This window comes from Ascaphus truei, chromosome 1 (assembly GCF_040206685.1).
Source record: "Ascaphus truei isolate aAscTru1 chromosome 1, aAscTru1.hap1, whole genome shotgun sequence".
NCBI classification, from domain to species: domain Eukaryota; kingdom Metazoa; phylum Chordata; class Amphibia; order Anura; family Ascaphidae; genus Ascaphus; species Ascaphus truei.
Genome location: NC_134483.1, coordinates 344,295,573 through 344,313,001, shown reverse-complemented (window position 1 = coordinate 344,313,001; position 17,429 = coordinate 344,295,573). Strand labels below are relative to the sequence as shown.

Here is a 17,429-nt window from a genome sequence, read left to right as displayed (position 1 = left end):
AGATATTTGGCAACCAAAAGATTTGTTTCATTGAGAGAACAGAGAGTAGAAGATGGGGCACAAAGCCTTGTACATAAAGTCCTATAAAACCCAATCGTGATCAAACAATATATACAGTACCTAGCTAAAGAGCTTTTAAACTTGGCTTCCATTGAGCACATGCACAAAGAAATAATTTGATATGTTAATAAAATTATATGGGATTGGCAAAAGTTGAACTCAAACTAGTTGCTCATTTTGCAACAGCAATGAGGTGCGAGCTCGCAGCATTGTGGAATCAAAATGAGATTCCATCCATCCATAAGATTAGAAACAGAATTTGGTTTGTTTGCCAGATGGAAAAGTTAACAAGTTTAGTTAATGACACCGGCGACACATTTCTAAAGGTCTGGCTACCATGGCTAGCACGGACGGATACCCCTGGAGTGAATGGTGCCACAGCCTTGCTTTGATAATTACAAATGCGTTCTCCTATGACAACAGAACGGTACATTAGGGTAGTGTTTCCCAACTCCAGTCCTCAGGGAACCCAAATGTGTCAGGTCTTAAGGATATCCCTGCTCCAGCACAGGTGGGTCAATCAGCGGCTCAGTCATTTTGACTGAGCCACCTGTGCTGGAGCAGGGATATCCTTAAGACCTGACATATTGGGGTTCCCTGAGGACTGGAGCTGGGAAACACTGCATAGTGGTGTAGGAAATAAAGGGCTATAACCATATAAGAAAAGCAAAGGTCACCTTGGAGGTAAACACAAGACCCAGTGATAGAGGCATAAGAAGATAGTAGCCACATGAATTTCCTGATGCAACCCGCCTTTACCCCCCCCCCCATCCCCTCTCCTTTTTTCCTACCAATTTTCCCCTTGTATTGTGTATCAGCTTGTGCGTCAGTCTGTCTATCTGTTGTCTGCGTCCTTACTTCAGTATTGTCTTTATGGAATTGATTGGTTTACTTTGAATGTACTCGAAAATGTGGTGTATGAATATGTTATGCTAACAAAGAAACCCAATAAAATGTGAGTTACAATATATATATATCTAAACTAGGAAATGTATATATCCTTTTGAAGAGCACACGGATTTTAGAAGGGAATAAAGAAAAGCAAACCGACCTAGAAAATAAACCTGTCAATCCATTCTTTACTGTAAATAATTGTAGTATACTTCAGACATGTGTTACCCACAACCAGCAGATCTGAAGTCCCTGCAGAACAAATACAAATGTAGAAGTAAAGCTCACTAATCCACTGTGGAGCCCAGTAGTTCATACATAAGTTAACAGAAGTGCAGGCACCTGTTCTCCGTGGGCGCAGAGAATTCCCGAAACAAGACTATCTTAGAACTCCTACAACAATGGGAGTAACATGGATTCCTCAACAAACCTCAGTAATGGGGCTCTGACCACATGCACTGGAAATACCACATGAAAGACTATTTTGCTGCATGACTCTGCAAAGGCTTTTTTAGATTAAAGAAAATAAGAGCCAGGCCGGTTATGTTCTTACCTCATTGTTCTCTATAATATATCTGTCACCAAACGACATTTCTGAAATATCTTCTCTAACTTCAATTATAATATACAAGATAAATATGGTATATGGTGGTTATAAATTACATTACGCTGTAAGCCAGGCCAATGTATTTTACTCCTGGTACATCCCATACAAGCATACTGGATAGCACTATAGCCACATAATTTATTCAAGACTAACTGTGGCCGCATTTTACGTTCAGGACCATGAAATGAAAATTACACATTTTCAACCCTTGAAAAACCTCATACATACAGAATGAAGAAAAGTGCCAAAGACGACACAGGTTTCTCAATAACCATGTGCTTAAAGCAGCAATTCCAGAGCATTGAATTGTTTTAAAAAAAAAATGTTTTAATAATTGGCTCCAGTGGTTTCATCCTCCGTTGATAAACCGGAGCCCTGAAAATAGCACAATTTAAGATATAATTAATATGGTAGTTGTCGGTGCTCCAAATGGAAAATCCAAAATGGCTGTTACTATTACCCAATAGGAAGCGGCAACTGATGCAGCTTCATGTTGGCCCATGGGTCCTTCCAGATTTGAACAGCCACCTTACTTCCCCAGAAAGGAGTAACACTGAAGATTGACAGAACCCCTATATAGCACTCTATTCCTACTGTATGTGAGATTATGGATGAATTTAAAACATGATTTATTCAAAAACTTCGTTAAAACAATGGGGTTTAAAACAATAATTAAATATTACCAAGCGCTTTGTAAACTCTTGGGGTAGGTATACTCCAGAGGAGTATATTGTAGATAGTAAAGTCCAGTGTTGGTGAACCCACAGGCCCTAGTAATTAATTCTAATTGGCGTCAGTGATCATGATTTGGTGCATAACTACCTAGGATTGTTACATACTGTACAACCTACATCACTATAACTGGCTGCAAAATATAGCAGCACAGTATAAGGTCTCTGTGTATTGGTGCACCAACTAGTACTCAATTACTGTGGCACTACATATAGGGGCACCACTTTCACTCCCTCACAAAACCATTCCCTAAACAATCACTGCATATGAGGATTACTAGGGCCTGTGGGTTCACTAACACTGGACTTTACTATCTAAAATATACTCCTCTGGAGTATACCTACCCCAAGAGTTTACAAAGCGCTTGGTAATATTTAATTATTGTTTTAAACCCCATTGTTTTAACGAAGTTTTTGAATAAATCATGTTTTAAATTCCTCCATCATGTCACATAGGAATAGAGTGCTATATAGGGGTTCTGTCCATCTTCAGTGTTACTACTATTCTTGCCCCTCAAAGCACCATTCCCTACACAACATAGCTGTAGCGGGGGTATCTGAGCAGTGTTCCCCAGAAAGGAGCCTGGCCCAACAACTACCACAGTAATTATATCTTGGCTTCCTGGGGATCCCCAGTGCTGAAAATAGTATGGTTCAGCACCAAAGGACCCCTGCTCTAGTACCGTTAAAAAAATTATAATAAATAAATCTCACCTCGGATTCCCACTTCCCCTCTGCTATCACCCCAGTGCCTTCCAAGCTCCTCAAGAGAGCAAAGGGGAAGCCATGGAAGGTTTCTGATATTACTGAGGGTAATGCAGTGTAGCAGTGTGGGCAAAATACTGTGATGTGTGCCAAGATGGCATGCACCACAGACAGAAATCCCTATAGTGGTGCACAGTAGTCTAATGTAAATACTTCTCAAAGATAGTAAGACTACGCATCTACTTTACACAATGAGAAAACACATCAATCTTATGTTTATGGTGAAGCAACTATATACATTTATATGGTGACATTATTAGTGGTTATCTTAACTATTATCAATGGATGTTCTCATCACATTCTCATCTTTATGAGAAATGCTAGGAATTTTCCCACTAATTATCACTATTAAATTGGTTGCAATGTATGTGTTTTCTCTCGTTGTGTAAAGTAGATGCATGCCATCTTGGCACACATCACAGTATTTTGTCTACATATCTGTCTGTCTATCTCCCTGGTAGCATGCACCTGATCTTCAATATCACTAGTTAGAGCGAGGTCTCTCTTTCTTTATATTAGCACTGTTGGGCACCAACGATCAGAGTTAATTAACATTAGAAAAAACAACTTCTATTGCTGGCAGTGTATGTAGAATTACTCCAGATCATTATAGAGGACCAAATGTTTATTTTCAAGGAAAGTGAAGGGCTTGCCTACCACCCAACAGCTATTAGCTGTAGGACAATTAGTCAGTTTAGTTCTTCCCCCAATAATTTAAAACAGCTAGTTTATTTCAGGATACAAACATCTTATTTTGTGACTATGCGCTTGCTATTATCATTATATCTCGATGACTTCTCCTTCACAGCTAACTGAATTGGTCCGTTTCATTGATCCCAGCCATTAACTCAATGTTGATTGGTCAGCTTCTACTCTGGTCTCGTACATAGATCCTTTTGAGATGTGTTAAGAAGCTAAACAAAATAGGCTGAAGTCTGATATATGATTGTCATTATTTTGTGTAGTCCATAAATGCAGAAACGAAAACAGAAAAGCAAGACGTGCTACTAAAGCTCATTATGCAGCGTATACTTCTTTAAGTTACATGTAAATATGGCCCTTCGTCCATGTAAAACTATTTAATGTGCATTAGTTTAAAGATGTGAATCTCTAAAGAATAACGTTAGTTTCAGAACATCTACATCAATTCCACAGTACAATATGTGTTTGTTTAATGGAAATTTGGCAATGCCACGGAAATTTGGAAATGCCACGGCATTTTCTATTGAAAGAAATAACACACGGCTTAGTGAATAATACGTGGGATGGATTTTAATCTTGTGACAGGAAATTTGACATACGCCATGATTATTGGTGCTTCATTTTGCCTTAAATAAGTTATAGTAGGTAAAAAATAAAATAAAAAGTGGACAAAAACGCTCCATCGTATAGCATACAGCAAATGAAATATCACTTGTGAGCACACTCACATCCAGTCAGGTTCTCAGACAGGTCTGCAGCCCTGCTTTTCACCATTATCACAGAGCTTTTTCAGCACGGCCTGGGTTACAGACGTGCATAGCCAGTAATCCTACTAAGATACAGCCATTTTGACCGTTTGTGTCTTATTGGTGTGAGGTTGGTTATACTGGCTTTGCAACTTGAAGCTGGGATAGGTTTCAACCACTCCTTAAATAAATTATTGTGGGCAAAAAAGTGACAAAAACCCTCCACGGAATAGCACACCGCAAATAAAAAATCACGTGTGAACACATTCACATTTTGCCTTGATATTCTGTTGTCTTAACCTTTCCAGTACTGTACTGAAATGCGTTTCGTGCTGCAGCACTTAGATTAAATGACAACGTCCAGCGTATAGCCCTTTGTCAACAAGCCTGTAACAGTTAGCTTATCTTACCATGCCAGAAATGCCTAACACCAGTGTGACGGCAGGGATAGCATGGCACTCACAATAAAGGTTAAGTCCAGATGCTGGCTGTGTCATTCTAGGGTTGGAGAATGCCCCAACCTTTGTTATAAGTTACATATTATTCTGTGTGTTGCAACGGTTTGGGTTTATTTTGTGTAACTCACTGTATGCTTGAGACTGGGACAATGACTGTATCAGGCAAACATTGAGTCAGGGGGCTAGCCAATGTGTCGTGAGTCAGGTGCTGTGTCAAGGGACAATATGAGCTCAGGGAGGGACACGCCTGCCTGCTGGGGAAGTAAACACTCGAATGACCAGAGCATTTTCCCTCCTCCCTCTCTGTATTGGCCCGTTACAGACACCCCAGTCGCTCAGGATTGGCTCAGTTTAAGGGAGACCGCCGATTGGTCAGCACGCGGCCCTCCATAATTCTGAATGGAGGCCCGGGAAACTATACAAGCCAACACCGATCCGAGCTGCAGAGAAGTTAAAGGCTGGTCGCGGTGACTAGAGACAATCCTATCCCTGGGCTTTACAGAATACGGAGTGGTCCCCCCTGTTACTGGGAAGCAAGCTTCAACAGACTTTGGTGATGGCATCTAGGGTAAGCTTGCTTTGGCAGCACCATGCAGCTAGCGAGCTAGGAGTCCCCGTAAGTCACTTGCTGTGGAATATGGTCTTGTTTTGTCACTTCTTGACTACTGTTCGCTTCAGCCAAATTAATTTACGTTTATTAACCTCTGTGGTAATTGCTCCCAAGATAGTCTGGTCAACCAGGTTTCCCCTTATTTTGTGTTATGTGATTGCATGTACAGTAGTATACATATGAGGCTCATAAAAATAACAAATATAGGTGTATTTGGTACTGACTCATGCTTGTTTGATTTGCCAACGTGATTTGAATCGTAATAAGCAGCCATATTTACAGTACAGTGAAACAGAAGTGCACAAAGTGGTAAAGTTGAATGACATTAAACCAAATGTGTTCACTTTACGGAGAGCCTTGTGCAGGATTTTTGGCAGGTATTCTTATTTGAAAATACTTGTGCACAGATTCACTAAGCTCTGTGAAAGTCAGGGCAAATAACGTGACATCTTGGACTGGGACATTATTTCCCCTGAGTTAACCCCTCATGCACTAGGGTAACTCTGAATAACACTGCATTAACGCACTTTACACCCATTGAGACCCATAGGAGAGTACTGTACAGTATATACCTCTAAACAGATTAACCTATAATCCAGCAGAACATTTTCTCTCTCACCTAGTACGTTATATCTAAATGTATTAAAAGTGAGTTAATCTTCAGATCATCATTTTTTTGAGACTACGGTTCTTTAAAAGGGCAAAGCTGTTAAGTAGTACAGTACAAACAGCGGCACCGCAAATCGCAAGAACCTCTGGCTCCATTCTACGGCTCAGATCGGTTTAGTAATACTGTATCTAGTTAACTATTTGTTATACTTGTATATTCACGTACTTGATATCTTTAGCTTGTTTGTAACCATTTTATACAAAACAAAAAACTACCCTTACCCTTAAAATGAGCCTTAAGACAAACACTTCTAAATGGCATGTGTAACATCCATTTATACTGTACAAAAACCATTATATTTTGAAGGTAAAACTGCTGCCTCATTTTCTGCCTGAATGCTAATGTCTCTTATTAACATCTATTAAACAAAGCGTGTTGTCAAGACGATTACACCAGGATCGCAAGTACCAGACAGAACGAACGAGTTAAATAAATGGAGTTTATTGTGGCTGGAACAACACAATGCACAACTACAGCCTTAACTCACCAAAGCAAGGTTACGGGGGAAAACCTAGATCACTAGGTGCTGGGCGCTGCTGTAGATAGCTTAGACAGGATATTCTCCACACACCTCGGAGTATCCCAGTACCTTGGGATGATAGCCACTACGTTCAAATTTTCGGGTAGTCTCTGACACAAAAACTAGCTATGGACCAAGGAATAATGGTGGAGCTCTGCTCGGCATCGACCGGGTGCCGACCAATAGTTTTGGTCAGTCTTCGCTGGCCAATTAGAGAGGGCTCACCTGAGATGGACCAATCAGGGCCATGGGAGATGAAAGCGCTTTATGACAGCCCACAGGGGCGGGCTTAAGGAGAGTGGGAAATTCAAACTGACCAATGTGAATCAAGCAGACGGGGCTAGGACCCAGGTCTTGGTTCCCATTTTCAGACCAATACCTCCCGCAGAGCTAGGTGCCTCAGAGTCGGGGATGAACAATGGCTCTGCTTTTGTAATACATGTTCGACCAACCTGACCCTCCCCCCACTTCCCCAGTGTTGGCAAACACCTCACCCAGCCAAACACAAATAACAGCCCACCACACAAAATACACACAGCAGGAAATAAAGTACCTTACATGAAGGAAACATAATATATATTTTGGCTATCTAAGATGGCCATACTAGCCAACTTGACGAGTAGGGGCAACCAGTGGGCTTAACCTTTAATATGCATGCCAGGCTGACCCTAACTTCACACCACCTCCCTCAAGACGAGACATCTGGGATATTAACACCCGATGGGTTGTACCTCCGGATCAAGGCCAGTCTTTGGCTTCTGCGCCATGCTTGTGTTGTCCTGCTGGGATACGCCATTGGCATTGCAGTAATCACTGCCCTGGTTGTGCTGTGTAGCAACTTGCCATTTTCCATTGACACCCGGGGTAGCCAGCTCTGGGAATAGTAGTCATGACCACGGTAAACATTTGCCCATAAACTTGGGGCTTGAGCTTTTTGAGAGTCCATACAATTGCACAGCACACCTTTTCAACCACGGCATAGCGACCTTCCGATCTAATAGCTTGCGGCTCAGATACACACCACAGGGTGTTCCACCACATCCTTGCCCACCTGGCTGAAGACAGGACTGATGTCGTAGGTAGAGGCATCGGTCTGGATAAGGAACCACCAGGATCGGAGTGTTGGCTAAGGTGGCTTTGAGAGCCTGGAACGTGGTCTTGCATTCCAGAGACCAGTTTGTGCACTTTAGAGGGCACAAACTTAAGATTATAGCCGGCCGGCCCCAGGAAAGTAAGTACAGGCATACCCCGGTTTAAGGACACTCACTTTAAGTACACTCGCGAGTAAGGACATATCGGCAGCTCACGCATGCGCCTGTCAGCACGTCCTGAATAGCAATACCAGCTCCCTACCTGTACCGAAGCTATGCGCAAGCGGGGAGACAATAGAGCCTGCTACAAATGCGTTATTTACATCACTTGACGATTGCAGTACAGTACTTGCATCGATAAGTGGAAAAAAGATAGTGCTTCACTTTAAGTACATTTTCGCTTTACATACATGCTCCGGTCCCATTGCATACGTTAATGCGGGGTATGCCAGTACCTGCTTCTAGTTCTGGGGTATTGGCCATTGTACGATGGCCTCTACCTAGGCTGGTTCGGGCTTGAGCTCCTTCCACCCATGTCCTAGGTACAGGACCTTGGCCATACCAAGCTGACGCTTGTTGGGCTTCAGGGTTAAGCCAGCCTCCTGGTTCCGGCCCAGCGCTGTCGCTAGGCACTGGCATACCCCTGTATCCCTTCCAGCAATAGGTTGACAAGGTGCCAGAAGGTAGCTTTAGCATTCTTTATCCTAAATGGCAAGAAGGAAAAATCATCAAGGTCACTCAGGGTGATGGACTACTTCTCCTGCGCCTCCATGGTCAATGGGATCTGCTAATAGCCCCTGCTCAGATCAATGGTAGCCAGATACCTAGCTCCCGCGAGCTCATCTATACGGGGCATCAGCTACGTATCCTTGACGGTTTGGGCATTAAGCTGCCGGTAGTCCACACAGAACCTAGTGTACCATTCTTTTTTGGGTACCAGGACTACTGGTGATGCTCAGGGACCCACAGATCATTCCAAGGGCCAGCATCTCCTCAATCTCACCCCTCAATATTCTGTATTCAGTAGACATGGTAGACATTCCTGCGGAGGGCCAACCGAGTTGACCAGATGATCATGGAGGTATGTTTTGCCCGGTTTGTCCGTGAACAGGCTGTGGTACCTCGCTAGCAATGCTCTGGCCTGCTCATCTGCTCCACTGAGCCCCCCTGCTGGGCTTCCAAAAGGAAATTGGGCAGAGCCTGGTTCGCTAAATCTCCCAGCGGTGGTCTACACACAGCAGTCGCCGCCGGCTCACTCCAAAAATATGCTTTTAACATATTTATGTGGTAGGTCCTTTGCCTAACCTGGTCCTCAACCAGACACACCACATAGTTGCTGTCGTTCATCCACCGGATGACCGTGTATAGGCCAGCACAGACAACAAGGAGCTTGTTCTGCTGAGTGGGCTTCAGCACAATCACCAGTTTCCCCGGTGAACTCTCTACTAAGGGGATGCCTACCATACAAGTGCTTCTGCCTGGTCTGAGCTTCCTTGAGGTTGGCCTGCTGCAACCCCATGAGATCGGCTAACCGACCTCTGAACTCCACCACATACTGGACCATCGAGGTATCAGATGTGGTGGTCTCCCTTCCCATCCCACATGGAAAAGGTCAAGCAATCCACATACCCGATGCCCGTTCAGAAACAAAAAGGTGAGAAGTCGGTAGACTCGCAGCACCTCTCTCTAAGCAAACAGGAGGTGCTGCAAATGAGCTTCACACTTGCCGCCTTTGGCTTCCACAAATGCTTGCAGCAGTTGCTTCAGGGTCCTATTGAAGCAATCACGGTCCATTAGTTTTGGGACGGTAGAGGGCTGTGCTGAGAGATTTAACTCCACATGTAGCACAGAGGCACTGGAGCAGTTCAGAACTGCGCTCCCTGATCAGTTAGGCCATCATTGGCAAACCCTACCCTGGAAAATATATTTTTGAGCACTTCTGCTACCTTCTAGGCTTCAAAGGAGGGGAGCGCCACATCCTCGGAATACCTTGTGGCAATGTCTACCCCAGTCAAGATGTAGCTTTTATTTGACCGACTCGGGACCATGAGAGGCCCGACTACATCTACAGTTACCCGCTGGAAGGGTTTCCCGATCACCGGTAGCAGTCACAATCGCTTTGTCTGCCACACATGCCACATCCTGTGACACTCCTGGCCAGTAAAAATTATGTGCAGACGGGCTCTAGTGTGGATGACCTAGTGATGGCCAGCAAGCGGGATCTCATGGGACAAGAGTAACAGCTGTGCCCAGTATGCCTACAATATGACAAGCTGCCCTGTCCCTGGTCAGCCTGGAGCCTCAGTGGTCTGTTCCATGTACAAGAGCAAGCGGTACCACATGAGTCGCTTGTATTGGGACTCAGAGGCTGGCTCAGCTAGCGCTGCATCATACCCTCTAAGATCAGAATGCTTCCCGGAATGTGCGGCTCTGCTCCGTACCCTCGTTCCTGGTCACAGAGTCAGGGATGGGGGAGGTCAGTCAAGTCAGACAATGGATTCGGGCTCTTCTTCCCGGTTACAGTAGCTCCCGTGCCCAATAAACTGGCCATCTTATCTACGCTCACTGGGTGTAGGTGCATAAGCCGCACATTATTGGGCTTGAGCCCGATCGCAGAAACTCTGAGCCCCTCTAGCTCGGTGACATCCACTGGGACATTGGCATCAGGAACACTTGTTGTCTGTTGAACTTGCTAGATTGCCTGGTGCTGCTCCAAAGGCAGAGCTAGCCCCCGTGGGCACACTCTGAGGGTAGGGATCGGAAAACATTGCAGGATGGAGCATGGGGCTTCCATGGGGTGGTGAACTTAGCTGGGTCATGGCGGATAAGTCATTGTCTGTCATCTGCTCACCTGGCTTTTGGTCCACCACCGACTCTCAGACCTCCGGCATGCACTTGAACAGAACTGCTCCTTGCTGAAGTCAAGGAGACCTTTGAAGGTGGTCACATCGCACCTGTTCACTCAGCGCTGTGTGTTGTGGGCGAGGCGGGACACAAATTCCACAAGTGTCCTGGTCACCCCGATTTAGAGCCCGAAACTGGGTCCAGTACACCTCCAGTGCATAGTCGGGCAAGAGAATTTGCATCATGACCGGCTAGTTGCGAGTATTCTGAAGATCTCCCAGTAAGCCTCCGCTGCCTTCCCGATCAAATGAGGGGAAAAGGTACTTTACCCAGTTTCCTTCGGGAGTTGGTGAAGGTGTCACTGCGTCTCAAAAGAGCACAAATATCCATCGATATCCTCCTTGACCTCATCGAACATGGCAAAGCTGTTGTACATGAGCCTTGGAGCAATGTTAGACCAGGAGCTGTGGCTACCAGCAGGAGACCGATTCCAGGGTGGCAAGGTTATCAGCAGTTTGTCCACTGAGGCTGTCGGCACTAAGGCAGCAAGCATTCGCTGGAACTGGGAATCTAGCTTAGGTGCAGTAGTTGGGGGGGTGGGGGAGGGCTTCTCTCGTCCTCGGAACTGGATTATCGGGACACAACCCAGGTAGGGAAATCTTGGGTCATATTCTCACCCTCATTCGTCTCCGCTGCTATGACTTGCCTGCTCTCCTTGTAACACACTATGTCCTGAACTATCGCTGGCTTGTATCGTCCTGTGGTGGACAATCTGACATCTTCGCAGTGGGTCGCCGCATTTTCTTCCTGTACTTGGACGCCATCTCACTGACGATCCTTGTGTCGACTGAGGCCATCTATGGGGCAGGAGTACGCCTGTAACTCCTTAGTCTATTATCTCAAAATAGAGATACTAGGTGCAGAACTGCCAGCAAGAATTTCAGCGCAGAGTTTAGCTGCCACCAGAAAAAGGCTGTCATGGAAGACCAGACTATTAAACCGGGATCGCAAAGCACCAGAGACAGCCTTGTACAAACACACAAAGGGTTACTCACTACACAGAAACAACCTTAACATTTTCAGTGCTGGGGGTCCAGCAGCAGCCGAGTGCCACTCAAAACCCCGGCACTTTGCTTCATGTGATTGCTTCTGGAGCAAACCATGTGACATTATTGGTCCTGAGATTAAGGCAGGGGCTCCACTTCTGTTCAGATTGGCCTTGCCACTCCATCTGAATGGGCAGCCTGATAACTCTCTACCAAATGAGCATTAACCCATGATGTACTGTACGTGGTATGTGAAAAAGGGCACCGAAAGGGTTAATCAATCATATACAGTCAGTTAAATGAATGCTAATGATGATGGAGATAAAACCAATGTGGTCAAGATCTGCATTAATTCCACGGCTAGAAATACAATAAGATCTGTTTCAATTATAAATCTCCTTTTCACCAAGAACACTTGCATTTGTACTCATATAGCACTAACCATCTATGCAGCAGCATTTTCCAGTGGTAACATGCTTCTGTATAAAACTTACTGTGCAGAGTCAAAATAGTTCATGCACTTCTTTTTCTTGTTATAAGCAGCCACACGGAATGGAACAATTTCAAGAGAGATAAGACCCGGAGCCATGGTCAGCACTTTGGCACCATGTGTAGGTTCATACAGATCCTTTCCAGTTGCTGGATGAGGCATTCCTGCAGGATCTCGTCCAACAATGTAGAAATTGGCACCTGCCACCATCCGTGCCCTACAATGCCACTGAACCTGTAGTGGGCAAAATAAAACATAGGTCACACTGTACGTCTTTCATTCACACACAAGTCCCTGCAGAGAAACATCACTGTATACAGCTAGTGAGTAAACAAATTCAACACACAAACGCCTGAAAACAGGTACAGTAGCAATGTTAAAGGACAACAATATAAAAGCAAACCATGAATTTTACATTACCACAATCATTTTTTTAATACAGTATATTGAATTGCTTTTATAATGCAAAAAAAACCCCAACATTTGAATTGCCTGAATGCATGTAGTGGTTCCAACACAATCACTTCTTCTAAATGGCATATGTGTAACTTCCATTGAAACTGTACAAACGACATATTTCGCTGCGTCGTTTTGTGCATACAGTAGATATCAAATATGGGGAAAGGGGAAGGAGGGAGATAGAACTCTCGCATTAGCTTAATGGAAGCTAATGCGAAACGTACGTCAGTTGGAAGGTGGAACTTACTGACGTCACGATGCTCCCGGAGAGGCAGCAGAGAGAACAGGTTGCAACACTCTGTTATAACAACCTGTTCTGATAGCAACATAAAGGTTTGGCTATCCTGTTACACCCCATGTATATTCCATAATACCCCATGTATATTCCAGGTATTTTGTCAGTATTTAAGAATGCTACAACTATGAAGCAATAATTTGATACGGACGCCGATCCGTTCCTCTAAGCCTTCAACACACAACACGCTGCACTGTTGGTTATTTTTAAAGCTAGTAACTAATAATTATGGTGATTATATGGATACTATTAAGATTATGCCTATTAGGTATTTATCAGTTGTGTTAAATAGCTGTTTCTATGGGCTATCTGCCTAACTCTTCCCCTCTCCCTCCTTAAATATAAGCTGCAATCAGTATATGAGTTATACGGGAATCTCAAATAGGTGGTTCATACATCTTTTTCATAGAACATATGTCTGCGATTTTGCTACACTCTTATCATATTTGTAACTTTAGCTAGTTGGTGTTATGAGGCTATAACTGGATACGGACACAGGTAAGTGCCTCTGGGCTTTTTAAACACATTTTGTGTGCCTATAGCTATCTTCAGTGAGTGAATAGCCCTTTTGTACAGCTGAGTTACTAACTTACAGAGTAATTGTGCTTTCAATCGCATTCATTATTTGGCTCTCTGGACATTTTGCATAAAACTCTGATTATAAGGTGCACTAAGATTGACGTGCAGTGCAGGAAGAAAAGGCAGGTGGCAACTCTGTGCCTTCTTCCTCAGTTCTGAGCGTTTGCCAACAACGATGTACTTTATGTTTTATATGTATTTCATCCGATTTATCTTGAGTATGAACCACCATCTATGTGGCACCTATTTTAGGTGACCATTTCTGCAAGAGCATGTGATATATTACTAACAAGTATTCACACTACCTGCTTCGTTAATGCCGGTTTTCAAGTCGTTTATCCCAGTCCACAATTATATTGTATCCACAGCTATTCTGTTATCTGTATATGACTAACAATTTTCTGCAGAGCTATAATGACAGAGAATTGGTGACTTTATGTTCCTTACCACTATAGTCTTGGTTGATTTACGAAGATAACAATTAGGATAGCATAGCTGATTAGCTGAGTGCTATCCGGATCCACCCCATATGAGGTAATTCTGTAGCAGTTGACATCTGACTCTAACTAGTGGATCCAATAGGAAGCATCAATCTGTTATCGGACCTAGCGGTGTTATCTGCACCCAATTCATAGCCTCTATATACCCTCGACCCAATATAGCTAATTACAATAGCTTTGGTGTTAGGGATGGTAGATTAACTATGGTCCAATTTATGACATCAGCTCTGGGTACTAATACTTACTCTAACACTTTAAGTGGACCTACTAGGGATCAACTGATATCCTGTTTCCATTGTTTGTTTGTGTACAGTTCATCTATTGGTCATAGACCCTATTGTACCAATTTGTAAATATTTTTAAATTGTTAAGAATTAAACGATTTTAATCTACACTCATTCTACATTAGACACATTGAGTGCATTCTGTAGGGATTTCTTTCCACTACTTGTCATTGATCTCGTTTTGTGCATACAAAGAAACAGAAACATGAACAAGGCCCCAGAGCACTGCCCATTCTGTTTTCATAACTTGGCACTACTGTAGCTAGGAACAATAAATGGATGTTCTTTTTCTTTCTTGTTTTGCCCTTTAACTTCTATTGTCCTAAAATTGAAGCTCGGCATTAGCGACTTTGCCGTTTGGCTCCACAGTTGTTTCTTCAAAGAAAACCATTTATGTTCATAGCATAAACATGCTGCCCAGTTTACTATTGCCAAAAATGTTATCGGAGCAATAAAAATAAATCATGTAAGCATTTTAAATCCAAGGCATTAATATCGTACAAATTGTTCAAAAAGCTAAAACTCTGCAACTCGAACTAATAAAAAGTCCTTTTTAAAAAGTCCAATCCCTAAAGTGGATAGGTATATGGCCTATTGAAGGAGCAATCCTACCCCAAATCAACTTGGAGCTAACCCCATCATGTGACAAATGAACCTACGGTACCCAATTTGTGCTCTCCCGCAAAAAATACAAATCTGATTTTCAAACAATTTTTAGTTCTAAAGGATTACTGCCATACAGTACTAGGGAGAATATATCGTTGCTATTTCCTCTCCATATTCCCAAGTGATCACAGTGACATTGTGAGACACACATTTAAACTTCATATAACTGCCATGTTGTATTTATCACTTTCAGCAAGGACTTGACAAGTGGAGACTCCATATGTCCTCCCCCAAATTAAAACTACCATGACACCAAAATTGAGATTTAAATGGCCACAGCTTTAATTAATGAACACATACAGGAGGTCCCCTCTCCTCACCACCTAGCTCACCATTGATCACATGATCCTATCATGAATCGCAACCAGAGCCACATCTTTCGTCCTCCTGGTCAGCTGTTCACCAATACCTAGAGTCGTACATGTCCACTGCCCCAACACACGCCCCCATATGACCTAATTTGGGATCACTCATGCACCCCCCCCCCCCCCCCATCCCAAGACTTGAGCCTGCTTGATGGTGAGAATTAACTCCTGGACCTCCTGCACACACAGCCAAACTTAAGGCCATTTAAAACCTTAAAATGCCTTTGACTCACCCCCCCCCCCGAAAAAAAAATCACCTGCGTTTCAAAACCTCCTGCCACACCCAAGTTAAAAATATAAATTCCCATCTCTGAAAGTTGCAACCCTATCTTGTCTAAATAACCCAGTCATATCCCCTTCTAAATACCTGTGCATCACCAAAACAACCCTACCCCCACTGAAAACCTTTCCATGGACCTACAGTATTCCACTTGCTCCTACATCTTTCACTACTCCTCACATTCAGTGCCTCTCCAATACATACTCTTCACAATCTCCAACCAAACTAACACTAAACCCGCAAACTGACACCTCAATCGACATAAATCACCGCTCATTTATTTCCCTAACTAATGTACTAGACTGTTTTTCCTAAACCATTCCCACCTGCATGCACCAGATATCCAGCCTCTGCCTACCAACCGCCAACTCCAAAACCAGTGTTAGTACACCTTTCCAATCCTAGCCCCTCTACCCTTTCCAAAAAAAAAAATCACACACCTCCCCATATGTCGAAACCACCACTGTCCTCTCCTCCCAATAAACATAAGCGTCTCCCACAATCTTCTCCTGGCCTGCATGAAATTAACAAAATAAAAAAACATTTGTCTTTTCCCCCCTCTTTTATGAATATACAGTACAGAACTTCAAACATACCCCTTACCTCCTACCTAACCTAACAAAAAACTCCTAAACCGGTCTAAAGACCACCTCCAATACTTGTAATCCTTGCCTCATTAAGCCCACCCTAGTAGCCTCTGTTGCTGCCCCAATTCTAAAAGACTGCATACCAAAGCTCCCAGGGTCCTGGCCCAAGTTAACCAGACAAACAACAAAAATCCCTCCTCAATTTATATTGTGATAAAGGGGTTCCATCCTCATGCATCCATAAAAACCGTAGATTGCTTGGTCTAACCGTTAAATAACTACCTAATGCCCTAAAAATCACTGCATGAAACTCTTAAAAACACCACTCGTAACCGTATAATGCCTCCCCTAAAACGCCACCAAAATTGGCTGAGTAGTATTAACTGTCGTGCAACTCTTCATCCAACTGGCAAACACCCTTCTTATCAAGCCCCCATGATTGCCCAACTACCAGCCTGCATTTGCAGCATGAAGAACAGCAGTGCAATCCTCACAGAACCTTGATTCCTTCTTGCCTCCATGTTTGCACAAAACCGCACTAAACTTCCCAAACCTGTAAATATTCTCTCCATGTACCCATGCCAAAGAGTTCTTCACCAAATCCATCCAAAAAACTTCCCCCATACCTTTAAATCCTGTTTCGCCTTCTTCGTTATACTCAGGGAATGCTCTTGACTCCTAACCCCTGCCTTTGCCAATCGCCTACAAAACATTCTCCCAATAGGATCAGCCTTCTAGCCACCTCCTGAAAATTCAAACAAACAACCTCACACACCCCAGATCCTGCTGGCCCAGAAAACAACCATCCAAATAGTGCAACACATAGTTACATAGATAATAGAAGAGGTTGAAAAAAGACATGCGTCCATCAAGTTCAACCTATGCTAAATTTAGACGACAGAGACTTGATCCTATATCCGTACTTGCAGTATATTGATCCAGAGGAAGGCAAACAGAAAACACCAGTGAAATATCATCCAATGATATCTCATAAGGGGAAAAATAAATTCCTTTCTGACTCCAAGAATTGGCAATCAGATTAATCCCTTGATCAACATCCTTCCCATGTTTACTTATTTGGTATATCCCTGTATACCTTCCCTTACTAAAAAGATGTCCAACCTTTTTTTGAACAAATCTATTGTATCTGCCATCACAGTCTCCATGGGTAATAAATTCCACA

General features: G+C 43.5%; 1 protein-coding gene across 1 annotated transcript in view; it reads right to left on the bottom strand.

The window, feature by feature from the left end:
- PAPSS1 (3'-phosphoadenosine 5'-phosphosulfate synthase 1) overlaps positions 1 to 17,429 on the bottom strand; it is a 119,923-nt gene that overhangs the window by 3,013 nt on the left and 99,481 nt on the right. The window contains exon 11 of the mRNA XM_075608454.1: positions 12,236 to 12,465. Within this exon, the coding sequence (XP_075464569.1) occupies positions 12,236 to 12,465 (230 nt within the window). The remainder of the gene's footprint in view (positions 1 to 12,235; positions 12,466 to 17,429) is intronic.